The sequence below is a fragment of the Patiria miniata genome, unplaced genomic scaffold, assembly GCF_015706575.1.
Source record: "Patiria miniata isolate m_02_andy unplaced genomic scaffold, ASM1570657v1 HiC_scaffold_18, whole genome shotgun sequence".
In the NCBI taxonomy this organism is placed as follows: Eukaryota; Metazoa; Echinodermata; class Asteroidea; order Valvatida; family Asterinidae; genus Patiria; species Patiria miniata.
Window position 1 is genome coordinate 13,271,249 of NW_024037056.1, and position 16,400 is coordinate 13,287,648.

At 41.3% G+C, this 16,400-nt stretch overlaps 1 protein-coding gene across 1 annotated transcript; it reads left to right on the plus strand.

Moving 5' to 3' along the window:
- Positions 1-3,133: 3,133 nt before the first annotated feature.
- On the plus strand, positions 3,134-16,400 carry LOC119724688 (heterogeneous nuclear ribonucleoprotein A3 homolog 1-like). The gene is made up of 8 exons (XM_038195853.1): positions 3,134-3,308; positions 5,522-5,794; positions 7,614-7,824; positions 8,885-9,004; positions 10,006-10,179; positions 11,352-11,420; positions 12,876-13,014; positions 13,970-16,400. The coding sequence occupies exons 1-7, from the start codon at positions 3,288-3,290 to the stop codon at positions 12,977-12,979; spliced, it is 972 nt and encodes a 323-aa protein (XP_038051781.1). The 5' UTR covers positions 3,134-3,287; the 3' UTR covers positions 12,980-13,014; positions 13,970-16,400.

Sequence of the window (16,400 nt, forward strand, 5' to 3'; positions counted from 1 at the left end):
TGTGCAAAAAAGGAACCGTACTATTTCTTCCTTCCGGCCTCGCTTTGGTTACGTTGATTAATGGTAAAAAATGAGACAAGATGATTTGTGTTGGTCTTACACTGCAAAAACTGAAGTGTTAATTTAACACCATTCGGTATCTATATAGGACAACACCAGTAACATTTAACACCAGATGGTCCTATATAGATACCAATGGTGTAAATTTAACACTGCAGTTTTTGCAGTGTATGAGGACTTGTGATATGGACTTAACATTGGTTTATTAACTAAAACTGTATATGCACTTACTTTATATTCAGTATTTATCAGTATTCTTGTTTTGACGCTGCAACACTACAATTCAGGACAAACAAAATGTCTTTTTGGTGTGAGCAATAATATGTAGGTCATAGATTACAGCTTGCTGGTTCAAGCTAATATAGTTTTTTACGGCTATTTTAAAATAACATTCGTTTGAATTAATCGATAAGTATGTTCAAATTCGTCCAGCAACATCGATTCAGTGCACTTCCAATGTTTAATTTCGTCTTTTGTAAGACAATTTCAAATTCAATTCCAGCAAATTTAAACTCTGACCACACGTTTTCGTTCTGGAATATTCGATTTCGTCTCGTCCACACCAAACCTTGTTATTTAGAAATCAAATTCGTCTAACTGATTTATATGAGACGAATTCGATCTCTGAATGCCGCCATTCGGCAACAGCTTAGACGAATTTGATCTGTAATGACGAATATTCTCGACCCGGAGACTACAAAGGGTGGCCAAACTTTATAATTGAATGGTAAATGACTACATGTGTAAATTGATTATGTTTAAATCGTGTGAAATATTTCGTGGACGAAATTGAATAATAGAGTTGGTGAATTTGAATGAACAATCTTTTAAAATAGCCGGGAAAACCTGTAGTTTCACAAAGTTGATAAAATAATGAATGAACAATCTTTTAAAATAGCCGGGAAAACCTGTAGTTTCACAAAGTTGATAAAATAGAATCAGAATTCTACTAGTTGGAAATAATGATTATTTTATAATAAACTTTGAAAACAATTGTGTTATCACGATTTTTTTTTATACGTTTACGTCTTTGTATTATATCATTCGAAGTATTAATAATTTTATATTATACAGATTATTATGTTTGCATTTATGTAACCTATAATTATTAACTAATATTAAAATGTAATATTTATCCCTTTGTTGAAGGCTTTCATTTATACATGTACACGCATTTTAAGTATTTCAACTTTATTCATAAAAAAGGTTTTCTGAACTCGATCCGTAAACCTTTATTTTGTATATGATTTGTATAGCCTCGTTTTCATTTTTATTTTTAATTAAAAAATGTGAACATGTACTTATACTCAACAGCGTGATAAACTGTGCATATTTTTGTGATGATCAGTCGAGGTACATGAAATAGCGATCGTAATGGGGGCAAATCCTGAATATGCATTACATTGTCTTAGTTATGGAAATATATGTTGTTCCTTTTGACCAAACAGTTGTCTTTATTATACATGTACATTACTGATCTCTTGAATACAATGTACATCAAAACGCATGCCTCCCTCTCCCGAAGCAAAACCATGCAGCTTCGACCCCCCCCCCATAAAAAAAACCCACTACATTGTATACGCAATATCCCAGAACAACTTGATCTTCGCTACCCTCATGATTTCCAAAAAGTGAAAAACTGAACATTCTATGTTTTCTCTTCAACATTTACTGCGGTCCGACTAAGAAACTTTATGTGTATAGGACTCAGTTTGGAGCGAAATTTATTGAATCGAGTTAACCTTACCGGGCTATTCTAATTCTTCCCTGGACGAGGTGGGGGGGGGGGGGGGGGGGGTCCCAATCCTTTTTTTTGGGGGGGGGGATATTTGGCAGGAATACTTGGTTGGCCTGTAATCTGACGTCATTTGGTTGCCCATGTTTGTAGGGAAAAATTATTTTTGGCATAATTTTACATTTTCCTTTCAAATGCTTTCACTCGGATTATAACAATTTTCTGTTGGTCAGTTTCCATCTTATTTAAATAATTGACAGCCACGGTCAGTTCTAGGGGGCACTACAACAACTTTGGCAGCAAAAGCATCTAGGTCCTAAGTTAAAATCTTGTCTTTCAAAATTCCATTAATTAATCAATTATTTAATCAATGACGTACTCGTGGTACACATGAACTGTTGTAAATTCTGTACGTATTTTGTGTTATGTACGAACTGTCGGAAAAATACCCAAAACAAAAATTCAAGACAGCTTCTGGCAGACAAAAAATGGTTTTGACTCACAAAAAAGCGTTCTGTATTTTTTTAATTTTTTTTATAGAAATAGGCTGAGGTAGGGACGAATTAACTTGAAGTGAAAAATTATGTAAGATTGAAAGTAGATCTGGGGGGGGGGGGGGGGCACATTGCACTTTCAATCTTACACAATTTTTTCACTTCAAGTTAGTGCGCCGAATTTGCCTAAGTAATTACGGCATGATGGAGACCGGCCAATTACAAACGTGCTTTCCCGGTTCAGAACTCTCCTTTGAAAAACTGCACTGGGTTTTACTTATTTTTTTTAACAAGCAATTCTGGCATTTTCCCAATATAAAGGAAATAATTAATTCAAATTTTATTTTAGCCACATGCCATAACAAATTACGGAACGACACTGAGAATTTAAAACGCTAAGCAGGGTCTCCTTGACAATGCATGATAGGCTAATTTACATGATAATACCTTTGACTTTTTTTGTACTTTACCCCCGGAAAGGGTGCACATTGAATTTACATGCACGGTTGCGCTATGTCCATCGTGCGCATGCCTAGCTAGCTAGCTAGCTCCACAACAATGAATTCATGGCGTTATTCATCAGCATTATCCATTGTCATGTTATGCGTGCACGGCGTGCCCACGTAAACGGATAACCTCCTCAAAAAAGTAGTCATCCGCTTAAAATAGTACCTCAAAATCATTTGGTTTAAATTCCCTATTTCTGAAATCCTTGTATTTCTGTCGTACGGCTATTCACTTAATAGCTTTGATAATCAAAACGTAACATAATGAAAAGGAAAAAGGCAATTTTTGGGGTGTTTGTTTGTTTTTGTAAGGAGGTCGGGTTGCAAGATACTTCGCCATTTTGTATTCATGCGCGCACATGTTACACGCATTTTTTGCGGGCATTTGAACACCGACATTGCATGCAGAATTTAGTTGATGCACTATCCGTACCGGGCCACACGGTGTCAATTTAACAGCATACTGGTTCACCCACAAACGCAAGAACGACAATGTACAGGAACGATTCCGAGGTAAGAGTTTTTCTTCAATATACTTTCGTTTATGTTGCAATCATCAAACGATTAGGCTGGCTACATACAATTCACAATGTCATTTGAATTGTCATGATTGTCATGATGATGAAGAATGTATCGAGTTCCGAATTTTATTGTTTGTGCCATTATTGTGGTATATATCTACTTTATATTATAGGCCTTTCAAATTATTTTTGTTGTGGATTTGACTTCCAGTTTTAATATTTATATTTAACAATAAATTAACATGTTTAATACTTTGATTAACCCTCCTAATGGAAACATGCATTGTAATGTCAGCCTTGTTATTACGCTTTCGAGTCAACTCGTACCTTGGGCAACTCGTACCTTGGACAACTCGTACCCTGGACAACTCGTACCTTGGACATCTCGTACCTTGGACAACTCGTACCTTGGACGACTCGTACCTTTAATTAAGACGACTCGTACCATCAGAATAAAAAGTAGAGTACGTGAAAGCACAGTGTGTGGTTCTTTGACTCCGAAACGATACGATTCTTTATTTTTATCCCACAGAACCACATTCAAGATCTAATGGCTTTGCCAGGCAGCGTGATTTTCCGCGTTGGGCCTGCCGCAGGCATGGCCGGCAGGGCAACGAAATTGACTGCCGGGCCGGCCTCCGAGGGCGCGAGCAGCGGTCGGTCGTGCGCGGTACCGATGCCAGTGACTCGGAAGCGGCCGGCCTGCGCGGCGCGCGCGGCACTGCCATTCTGTTTTGTATGGAATTACATGTACTTGTACATTCCTTGTGCATATTCAACGTTTGATTCGGTAGCTAAGACACTTGTGAAATAAATTTTAATATACTTTCTTTTTTTTATTTTTAGGGCTCATGCCATATTTTCAATGGGGAGCGCCAATAAAATCCTAAAATCATTCACAATATATTAACTAATGCACCCTTGTCACGGCTATTTCTTCTTTAGGGGGAGACAGTTCGCATGTACATCACAATCATTCTTTTTGCTAATGCAATTTTTTTACGGAATTTATTTTAGGGGGGCTAGACAAACATTTTTTTGGGGGGGGCTACAGCGTGGGCCTGTGCATGCCGCGCACACAGTGCGTGTAACCTGCCGCGGCCGGCTTCGCGCTAAATAAATTCCTCTTTTGGGGGGAAAGAGAGCCCATACCAAAAAGAGATTCGCCTTTATTTTAATAAGCAGTCCACTTTCAATGAGTTACGGTCCACTTTATTCAGCCTCGGATCATTATCCTGACTGACGGTACGACTTGACTTACGCGTGATGGTACGAGTCGTCTTAATTGAAGGTACGACTTGCCGAAGGTACGAGTTGTCCAAGGTACGACTCGGTATAATGACGTCGAGTTGAAGGTACGAGTTGTCCAAGGTACGAGTTGCCCAAGGTACGAGATGACCTGTTATCGTTATTACTTGGCTCAATATTGGTCAAGACCCCCATTGGTTTGTACACAATATGCCAGGAGGTGAGGAAGAAAATTTTGACCACATGGTTCTTGGTTGGTTCTTCTCCTAAATACTCCACGTGGGAGTTTATACTGGAGGCCAGAAACACCGGGGCAAACCCCTTCTCTTAGCACTTAGCGATAAGTGGTTACTGGGTTCTTTTACGTGCATTATTTATACAACACACGGGACCTACGGCTTTGGGTCGTACTAATACTAGTAATAAGCTACAACACAGCGTCAACACATAATAGAAGCGTCAACACATGATAGAAACCTCAACACACCGCCAACACTGCCAAAACGCATTCTAAATTGACAAAAAAGGCATAGACCTTTAAAGTTTAGACTTAGGAAAGAGATTTTCGGTGGGTCAGAGGTTACATTTCGTTTACGAAAATAGAGTTTTTTTCACGCGAAAAAATGATCCGAAGCAGCACTGCCGTTGTCGGCCATCTTGCCTTTGCACCGAGATTGGACTTCACCATTTCAGATATGGGTGTGGAGGTAATGAAATTATCATGTCGTATACACAGATTCACACGTCTGTCGTGAATTCCGTGGACTCATGACATAACAACACAAATGTCACACAACCAATAGCAGTAATTCAATTTCACACTTAACTACATGTATTTAGAAAGAAATGGGAACATCTGAGTGATTTATAAAACGTGTGGCAACCAGTCCATAAGCAGATTGGTCTGTTTCACACTGAATTGACGGTGACGTAATGTCATGTCGTGTTTCTTTTCAGACTGGTGATGAACCACTGCGTAAGCTCTTCGTGGGCGGTCTCCCCAGGGATTGCGACGTTGAGCAGCTGAAGGAGTACTTTGGTGAGTATGGCAATATCATCGACTGTGTCGTCATCAAGGACAAGCAGACGCAGGCCTCCAAGGGCTTTGGCTTCGTGACGATGTCCACTATTGAGGAGGTAGACAACGCCTTGTTGTCGGACAAGGATACCGAGAGGACCCATAAGATCGGCGTTAAGGATGTGGAGGTGAAGCGCGCCATACCCAGAGACGTAAGTAACCTTAACCTCAGGTGGCAGGTGGTGTTTATTATCGTTCAGAGAAGTAGTCATTTGAGTACATGTACATTGCATGGTGTGGGGTGATTCGTGATCAGAGGGTCAGGGGTTCGAATCCAGCTGCTGGTCAGGTGTTGTGTCCTTGGGCAAGTCACTTGACCCCCACTTGCCTCTCTCCACCCAGAGGTATAAATGGGTACCGGCATTAGCTGGGGAGTAATCTGTGATGGACTAGCATCCCGTCCAGGGGTAATAGAAATATTCTATCAAGCTCCTCAATCCTCCAAAATCCTCAGCGCCTCAATCCTTCATAATCGTTAAAAATGTATTCATCCTCAATCCTCCAAAATCCTCCTCCTTTTCAAACACCATTCATCCTCAATCCTCCGAAAACTGCCGTCAAGATTTTGGAGGATTGAGGTGGGTTAGGTTCTAACTCCCTTGGCATTTTTGCTAGGATGTAACCTCAAACCTCATGTAAAAAAGCATAGAGCCCGCAATCCTGCAAAATCCTCCGTTGTTTCTTGAATGTGGTCCTGGGGGGGGGGGGGGTGATCTTTGCCTAAATCCTGCAAAATCCTCCGTTATTTCTTGAATGTGGTCTTTGGAGGGGTGACCACTGCCTCAAACCTACAAAATCCTCCAGCAATCACTGTCAATATGTTGAGGCAGAGCCAGTGACATCCTGGAGCAGTGCAGAGGATTTCAGGTATAATATAGGCCTAAATGTGTGCACGGCTGAGCATAAACAACAGACGGTCCGGCCCAAGACCTTGACACAGTGCTTCCTCCAAAATCAGCAACGCACTTTAGGGTTTAACCCTTACTCTCTGAGGGTAGTTTACTGCATGTCAGTTGGTTATGCCAATGCCCTCCAGCTGCAGTTATTTGGCAGATAACAAGTCTTAACAGTGAAGGCTCCAATTGGCAGGAGTTGGAGGCCCTGGAGGGTGCCTGATACTGACCAGCTGGGGGCACTCACTTTGTTATCAGAGGACTCTCATTGTTCTCTGTGGCATGTATTGGAGTGCCTGTCCAGTTACCCTTGAAATGACATGGCAGATATTGGAGGGCCATGCAAAAAAACATAGGAGATTTTCTTGAGGCACAATTGGCATGCATTGGAGGGTCAAGTAGGGTAAGGGTTAAAGTTTGATAGATTTCCCAGGGCATAGGTTCTTTCCGTCTACATTTTCAAATCCTCGGATTTTGACAACAGGAATCAACACAAATCAATCTCTTTTCTGTAACACTCAAATGGTCAACACTAGCTTGTTGGCAAAACGAGTCATTTTGCGATTCCAAACATTTAATTATAACTAAATGGACATGCCATAGCATGTCATACAACACTCTTCTACTTAACTGAACCATCTCTGGTAAAATGTTGTCACTTGTCTTTTACTAGGAACTGGACCAAGTCCATCAAAATCCATCAATCACTTTGCATCCAATACAAAACTGTACATGACATAATGGAATCCACCACTGACGCACTGGTTGACATTCATGGACTTGCTAAGCATGGCTTTTATCACAGTAGCAGTACAGGAAGCTAGGCAAAATCCATCGGATACCCCTAGCACTGCTTCAGGCCGTTAGGCCCAAGTCCATCATACTCCATCAATATTTAGTCACGCCAGGCCTTCTGGACCAAGTCCCCCCAAATCCACCAAAATGGAGGGATGGATTTTGATGGAGTTGGGGTGGTTAGGGTAAATTGGATCTTAGAAATTTGGCAGTGGATTTGAAGTTCACCTTTAATTGCATGAAAAAAAGGGCACAATTGGCTCATGTTGTGATCTCTTTGCAGAACCAAGATCCCACCGCGCACATCGGTACCAACAAGCTCTTTGTCGCAGGGTTCAAGACCTCCAACCTGGAAGCAGATGACATAAGTGCCTATTTCGGTAACATGTGCACGGTTGAAAACGTCCACATCGTGAAGGACAAAGAGACGATGAGATCCAAGGGCTTTGGCTTCGTTCAACTGAGCAATCGGCACATGGCTGACAAAGCCACTAGTAAGTAGATGAATTGTTTTTAGTGGTCATCCATTTTCTGAGGTGGCATCCGGCGCGCAAGCCGCACTCCGGTAGTACGCATGCGCTCCAGACTCCTTCGACCAATAGCATTACCAAATTGCACATGTGCCTCGTCTTTAAGAAGGTGTGCAGATGTGGCTCCACCTCAAAAATGGCTTCTTAATTTGCTGAATTAGTCTAGATGCATAGCTGTTCTTCCTTAACCCTAACCCCCTAGGCCCTTGTTGCTTACAACCATCCTCAATCCTCCAAAATCCTCCAAAATTTTCCAAAATTTTGCAACTCCGCCTAAATTTTACAAAATTGTCAGACAGTCCTGCCTCAAAATGCATTCATCCTCAATCCTCCAAAATCCTCCTCATCCCAAAACTTTGCACTCGTGTTTAAATGAAGGATAACCAACGCCAAATCCTTCAAAATCATCAGACAGTCCTGCCTCAAAATGCATTAATCCTCAATCCTCCAAAATCCTCTTGTGCTTCAATCGCCATTCATCCTCAATCCTCCAAAATCCTCATGTGCTTCAATCACCATTCATCCTCAATCCTCCAGAATCCTCATTTGATTCAATCACCATTCATCCTCAATCCTATAGAATCCTCCAAAACCACCAGGAGGATTTTGGAGGAGTGAGGTGGGTTAGGGTTATTAATGTCGTTTAACTTTTTCAAGTTGCCTTGTGACTGTACCCAACAAGTGCATATAATCAGTGTTCGACCGTTTCATGTAGCTATCTACTGGTGGGCAAGTCGCAGAATTTGCGCCCGCTACGTATCATGCGCAACAAAAGTTTAACCCGCTATGATATTCATAGATTTCAAAGTTTGTTAGTTACTCTACTGCAGGGCGTTTGCAAGGAGAAAACCCACACAGATTTGTTATGTTATTAGTCTTTGTCATGATTGTGTAATTAAAGAAAACATAGCATTACATGTTGGACACAAAGGGGATTTTTTTCTTGGACTTAGCCTGGTGCAAAGTCACTTTAACTGCTTCATTACTTTTTGATGGAACGGATGTCTTGTTCCTTTTTCACCAGTCATGAAGGACCATAACATCAACGGCGTCAACATTGTTGTAAAGAAGGCCGAGCCCAAGGGTGACGAGGCTGGGGGCGGAAGGGGTCGTGGACGAGGTCGTGGACGAGGCGGTGACCGTGGTAAGTTCTCAATCTCAACTCAGGCTCTACTTCAGCTCAGGACAGGCCTGGTTATGGCCAACAAAAGGGGCAAGTTGGATGGGACATGATGCTGAACAGAAGGCTACATTTGCTGTACACAGTGTCATTGACCTATCGCCGTTTACGAGTTAGGCACGCCCCAGGGACAACCCTATGTCCTTTTGCACGCTAAGATTTATTTGTCTCGGATGTTGTGCGTTCCGCGTCCTTGTATATATCATGTAACAAGGCAATATTTCACAAGGCGCAATTTTACTGCGATGGGTTAATTTGGGGATTAGCCATAAACCCCAAGGCCCGTTTTGCTAGGAACCTTTCTCAATCCTCTCTAATCCTGTAATATTTGCAGTTTTTTTAAACGAAGGTTACCCATCACCTCAATCCTTCAAAATCGTCAGACAGTCCTGCCTCTCAAAATGCATTCATCCTTAATCCTCCAAAATGCCCCTCTTTCTTGAGCATCATTCATCCTCAATCCTCCAAAATACTCATTTTTCTCAAAACACCATTCTTTTTTTATCAGTCTTATACTCGAACCGTAATTCAGGCTTCTTAATTTTTATGGAAATATTGAATATGTTTCTCATCGTAAAATTTTCAAGAGCCAATGTCTGGAGGTTGGGCATGAAGTGTATCGTACATAATGTGTGTACATGCACATGTGTAACTACAGCGCGGCCCAGATTTCAGACACATATTTTTTTCTGTCTATTTTCCGATTATTTTTCCCCATATGCCAGTTTCATCGGAAAGATTTCCATATACATGTACGAAGTTCACTCAACACTCTGTGTACAAACCCTATGAGAGTGGACTGAAAAATTCTAAGTGTTTTCTAAGAAAATGCTTGTATTTTCTCACTGCTCAAATTGACTTTGATGACATGAAATTGCTATCTGGGGGCTTGTTAGTCAATACAGAGGAAAATTAGTAAACTTCGCATATGGTAATCTTGCCGTTTCGTCTCTTGTGTCTTGTAGGAGGTAGAGGCCGCGGTGGTGGTGGCTACGGGGGTGGTGGCTACGGTGGTGCTAGCTACGGCGGCTATGGCGGTGGTAGCTATGGCGGCAGTGGTGGCTATGGTGGCAGCAGTGGTGGCTATGAAGGATACGGAGGCAGCGGTGGGGGTAGTTACGGCAGCGGTGGCTATGATAGTAAGTATTACTACACCTCATAAATATTCATGATCCTCCCGGTGAGTATCCAGCTCGCTGCCGTGCGGTATTTTGTTCTTGGTTCTTGGTTCTTGGTTGGTTCTTCTCCTTAATACTTCACGTGGGAGTTTATACAGGAGGCCAGAAACACCGGGGCAAACCCCTTCTCTTAGCGATAAGTGTTTACTGGGTTCTTTTACGTGCATTATACAACACACAGGACCTACGGCTTTGCGTCCCATCCGAAGGACGAAGCAATAATGGTTAAGTGCCTTGCTTAAGGGCACAAGTGTCCACCCGGCGGGCTCGAACCCACGTCACTGTTGCCTCTGAAACACCAGAACATGAGTCCGGTGCTCTTAACCGCTAGGCCATGACACTCAATTGTCTGGTAGCTCCAAAAATTCCCTCTGGAACCCGCCTCCTAGACATGTAGTCTGCGGCATGTAATCTTTACGGAACCAGTCTGTTGTTGTAGTCCTTGTAACTACTGCAGTAAAGACACATTTAAGAGTGTTGGCACCAGACTATTTCAACCCTGTGGCCATGACACACGGAACTACGAGCAACGTTTCAAACGGGCATTTGGCACGGTGCCTAGTGGGGGTTAGGGTTAAAGGGAATGTACAACATTTGCTTTTGCTGCAATTTTCAGAAATAAATGGATTTGGAGGATTAGTATGTTTAAGCAAATATTATTACACTGATTTGTTTCACGTTTTGGGTTCGTAGATGCTGGAAAATCAAGTAAACCAATCATATTCTTGTAGTCTGGTTCCCTGACCCCACTTAAGATGAAACGGAGCAATTTATAGACTTTGGGGAATTGTAAGATGAGAGAATCAGTCTAGCAGGCTTGTAGTCTTCACAGGTGTGTAATCAATTGCAAAGAAAATGCAGACAAACTAAATATGAAAAATTAGGAGCACTTTTTGAAAAAAGGCCATTTTTTTCCAACGCTGGTCGGTCGACCAGCGTTAGAAAAATACAGATTTTCTTGAAAATGTTAGCACACCAGGAGCCACAACTTTACAGGATGCTTTAGACTGCCATTCCCTAACAATCCAGTAAGACATTTTGTGATAATTTGATCAGTTCGTTTTTTGATGTTTGCAAATGTTGTATCTTCCCTTTAAGACTATACTAACGCCCACCTTGTGTTTGATCTCTAGGCTATGGCAGTGGTGGATACGACAGTGGCTCTACCTACTCCAGCTCCAGCTATGGGCCAATGAAGGGAGGTAGGTACAAATTTACTATGAAATTGAAAATGCATTAAAACCCAAATTATTTTTTTTTGGGGGGGGGGGAGTTCAGTCATACAAGGCAGTTTTCACAGGCGACTGTCGGGAACAACTAAGTTTAGTTTCCTCAAATATTAGGAAGCTGCACAGAAATAAGTGTTTTAAAAGTGTTTTATCGATATTTGATGGTGATTGCCTGACAACAGTTGTCTCTGTTTTTATTCCCCTGGCTGTAAGCCAGAGGGGGATATTGCTATCCGGTTCGTTAGTAAAAACGTCATACACGCGCGCACACCACTGATTACTAGCGCCCATTGGCTGCAAACGCTCGAGCTGCGTTAACTTCTGGTTCCAATCGTGCAGAAAGTGCTGGAGGTGACGTCACACTAACGAACCGGATAGCGTATTCCTTCTGTGTGTATGTATGTGTGAGTTTGTCTTACAGTCACTATGTGGACATGTGAACAAAAGATGTCCACATATTGCAGGTTGTGTTGACGTTATGGCCTAAGCTGTGTCCACATAACGTTTCGCTCTCTCTGGAAAACAGGTTTAGAGGCATTTTCGGGTTAGCGTTATCTGTCGCAGAATGAAGAGAAACATTCAAGGAAATAAAAAAACAAATTTGGGGTTAACAGAGTTTTCACAGTTTAAGTAAAGTTATTTTTTGTACCGAGTTTTCTTCACTACACGAAAACAAAGGAATGCCCACAGAGAGTGTGTAAAACGAACAGTGGTGTCTGTGCGTGCGTGTGTGTATTATGATTTGGTTAACTCTTGTCAGCACGATAACTTCGGAAATACTTTACTTAGGAACTTCAAATTGGGTTTGTGGATTCTTCTTGATAGTCTTTCTTGATAGTCTTAAGAAGACTATTGATTTTAGGCCGGACAGGTCAAAGCTCAAGGTCACTGTTGCCAAAACAATAGAAATCTTGTCAAAGTGATGTTGTTCTTGGTTCATGTAAGAGACATCAGAAAATCTGCCAGCACGCAAGGGGCATTGCGCAAGTCTCACTTGCAGTATTTTGTCTACTTTGTACGATGTGGCCCCCAATGTGTACAGTTTCACCCATTAACCCTAACCCCCTAGGCCCTTGTTGCTTACAACCATCCTCAATCCTCCAAAATCCTCCAAAATTTTGCAACTCCGCCTAAATTTTTCAAAATTGTCAGACAGTCCTGCCTCAAAATGCATTCATCCTCAATCCTCCAAAATCCTCTTGTGCTTCAATCACCATTCATCCTCAATCCTCCAGAATCCTCATTTGATTCAATCACCATTCATCCTCAATCCTCTAGAATCCTCCAAAACTGCCAGGAGAATTTTGGAGGAGTGAGGTGGGTTAGGGTTAAGTAAGAATGAGCGTTAAGTTCTAGACATGTTGTCTTGTCGATTGCAAAAGCCCAACTCTGAATAAAAAGTTGTTTTTTTTAACTGTTTGTGGACAGGTTATGGAGAGGGCAACGGCGGGGGCTATGACAACAGTTACGGAAGTGGCTATGGTGGGGGCCGTGGTGGTCGTGGTGGCGGAAGAGGATACCGCCCCTATTAGGTCATGTGACTGACCACCTGATCTCATACCACGGGGTAAGTAGAGTCATAGGAGTTCATGAATGGGACAAATCTCTCAGAACCTGCTGAGGTACTTAGAAATCAAACACAAAACAAAAACAAGTAATTTAATCGCTTGTTTCTTTCAATACATTTGAGCCAGCACAGCACATTGATTGTGAAGTGTTAATAGTGGATTCAAAAAAAAAATTTCTGCATTCTGTGACAAACTTTTATTGTGTGGGTTGTCAACTTTTGAGGAAAAGTAATATTTTTTTTGTGGTTGAAATAGAGACAACGAAACAATTTGAAGCGGCAGTCTCTTACAAAACCTTGTCTCAATTTCAAATCACTGTTGGTTAATGTGTGGCTAACAGCCAATCCCCCTTTCAAAAAAAAACAATTTAAAAAGGGAATTTGCCCTGATGTTCATAAAACTGACCAATTGTCGTTCTCAGTTTTGAGTAGGTAAACGTATTTACTTGGCAGCTCTCTGATATTTGTCCCAGTACGTTTGTTTAAGCCCGTCATTATTTAGGGAAGATATACAATGTACTTTCTTGCGAGCCGAACGTAAGTCCTAAGACATTTGATTAGGCATCAGTGCTAAGCTACTGCAGTCATGAGGCTTATTAGCATGTGCAAAAACTGCCAGCTCTCTCCCACATCCGGCATTAGCTGGGGTGCAACATGCAATGGACCGGCATCCCATCCAGGGGGAATAGCAATATTCTCAGATGTTTCATGCTACTAAAACCGGAGATAAACGCCGGCCTGATGGGCCACATTGGCTCGTGACAGACTTTACCTTTTTGGCTTTTTAACAGTCTATTCAGGCTTGTGGTAAATTTGAGCTTGTTGGGTCATTCTTTTGGATTAGTCTAAGTTGAATTGTTTCTTTTTAAGGTTTTTTTCCTTCTTTCTTTAAATTTTCTTTTAAATTCATTCCACATATTCTCATCATTTCTGTATTTTCTCCCTTTTTCCCTAGAGATCATTATATGGGACGGTAATGTTAGCGTTACCCTATCAATAATGCAGTGGGACTTCCTACCTAGTCATCATTAAAGCAAACCCCTCTTTCTCTCAAGAAACCGAAACCCCTCAATGAATCGACGGATGCTAATGTCTCAAGTTTGGCCCCCTTGGATTAGGCCAGAGATACTTTACAGAACACTCTGAACGACTGCTTTGATAAAGCTTGATAAGAAGACGCTTCAAACTTGCCGACCACTTTTTAAGGCCCAATAATGTGTGGTTTAGGATCTTAAAGAAATTGTCTGGCACTTGCTGCAGTTCATCAGGGCAGACTGCTTTAGATCTTTTAGACAAAGACTAAGTTATGTTTCGAGTAGAAAAAGCAAGTGAATTTGCCAACGACTTGGAACATCTTGACGCAAAAAGAAAAAATATAGGTGCTTGCACACTTTGTTGATAAAGCATTCAAAAATTAAACAGCATGAATACACAAGAGCTAAGAGTTAAATAATTATGCATAAATACTTATTCCTATTGGATGAGCCCGTCACGTGAGTGGTTTAATTGGTCGATAAAACACCAGCTGCTTTTAAACAGAATTCCTTGTTGATGTTCTGTGCCGCATCGCGCAGTACACGCCCCGCACCACACTCGTCAATTTCCACAACAGCACTACGCGCGCGAGGCACAAACCATAGACAAGGCAAGCAGGGTGTTTCACCAAACATGAGTTAAAAGTGTTTTACAAAATCGTTGGAAAATTCTGAATTGTTAACTTGTTTTTGAAGGAAAGGTATTTATGAATGGGAATAAATACATGCTTGTATTTGCTGGTAATAAACAAGTTCAGTCGACTCTCATTATAAAAAGCACTTTTATAAAGAGGTTCTGCTTATAAAGAGCAAATTCTGAGGTCCCAAATCTCGGGTTCTCTTTGTGTTTCTTTGTTTCGCTGTCCTTTAATAACAACATTCCTGTTATACAGAGGTAATTTTGCTAGTCCCATCGACCTTGTTATAACGAGAGTCGACTGTATGTTTAAAACCCGCTAGGGGCCTGGTTGCTGATAGTGACCTTCGACTCGTCTCGGGACATGATCCGCGTGCACGCCCCAAGCTGGTTTTAAACACAATTCCTGCAGTCTGCGCCATATCGCAAGGGGCCTGCTCACGGATAATGATCCTCGCCCACTTGCTCCATTTTTTAGTCCAGGCTCCAAGCCGGTTTTAAACATTTGTTTAAAACCGTCCAAGCACATAGTTATTCCCTTATTCAAAACAAGATGCTTTACAGCTTTTATACCGAAAAGCCCACTTGTATACTCTCTACACGTACAACAAATTCACTGCATTTTTTTTCCCAAGGTGTAAATATGGAACAAATGGATTTCAATCGAATGTTCATACTTCAATTTTGTAGCCACTTACGATTTGAGATAACAATTGACTTTAAAGTATTTTAATAATATTATATTCTGGTGAGTAGTCTTGGCGATGGTATCATTAAATGTTTTGAAAGTCTTTATTAACGAAAAAAGAAAACGCCACCATATTTTGTTTGGAAGCAGTCATATCCACCAAATTCAACACTGACCATTGATCAAGTCCTCTCCACATTATTATTTATATCGGGCTTCCAGCGGTAAAAACAAATCAACATATTGTATGCTTTTGTAAAACGTACCCGGATGACAGCAATAACTGTCGGTAAAAGTACCCGGATTGCGGACAATATTACATTTGATGTTGTCTGGCGTGCCCTCATCCGGGCATTTTCGCTGGTTCCCACACGATCAAGAGCGTAGAAACTCACAGTTGTCAACCACTCATCAGAGCGTAGCGCGCGCAACCGTCAAACACAAATGCCCACGCAGCGCGCAGCAGGCCAGGTATACGCGCACTGTTGTCAATCACAAAGGCATGCAGCTTCTTATAGTTTGTCGAAATAGGAAAAATGAAGACAGCGTCTTGAATTGTACTTCTTGCAAATCAAGTTGGCCTGATATAAAAAATAATGAATGGCTTTTTTAGGGGGGATACAAGAATACATGTATATTGCACTCGCTATGACAATATTGCACTCGTGCAATATTGTCATAGCGAGTGCAATATTTTCTTGTATCCACCTCAAAGCCATCCGATATATAATTAATTGGCTCATGAATATTCACATTGTCTTATGAAAATGTAGAACAACTTGGTAGCAACATTCCAGTTATAAATCCTTTTGAATATGCATGTCATAATTTGAGGAAAAAAAGCTTTTCAATGTCCTACTGCCACCGTCCTCTTCTTTCTTAAATCATGTACATATTGTCAAATAACAAGCGATGTTTTGTAAGTTTTGTATTGTGACAAGTGCATTCAGTAGTTTGTTTCAACATTTTGTCGAATTTTTACTCCGTGATAGAAGAATGATTAAATACCTCGGATAATTACACAGAA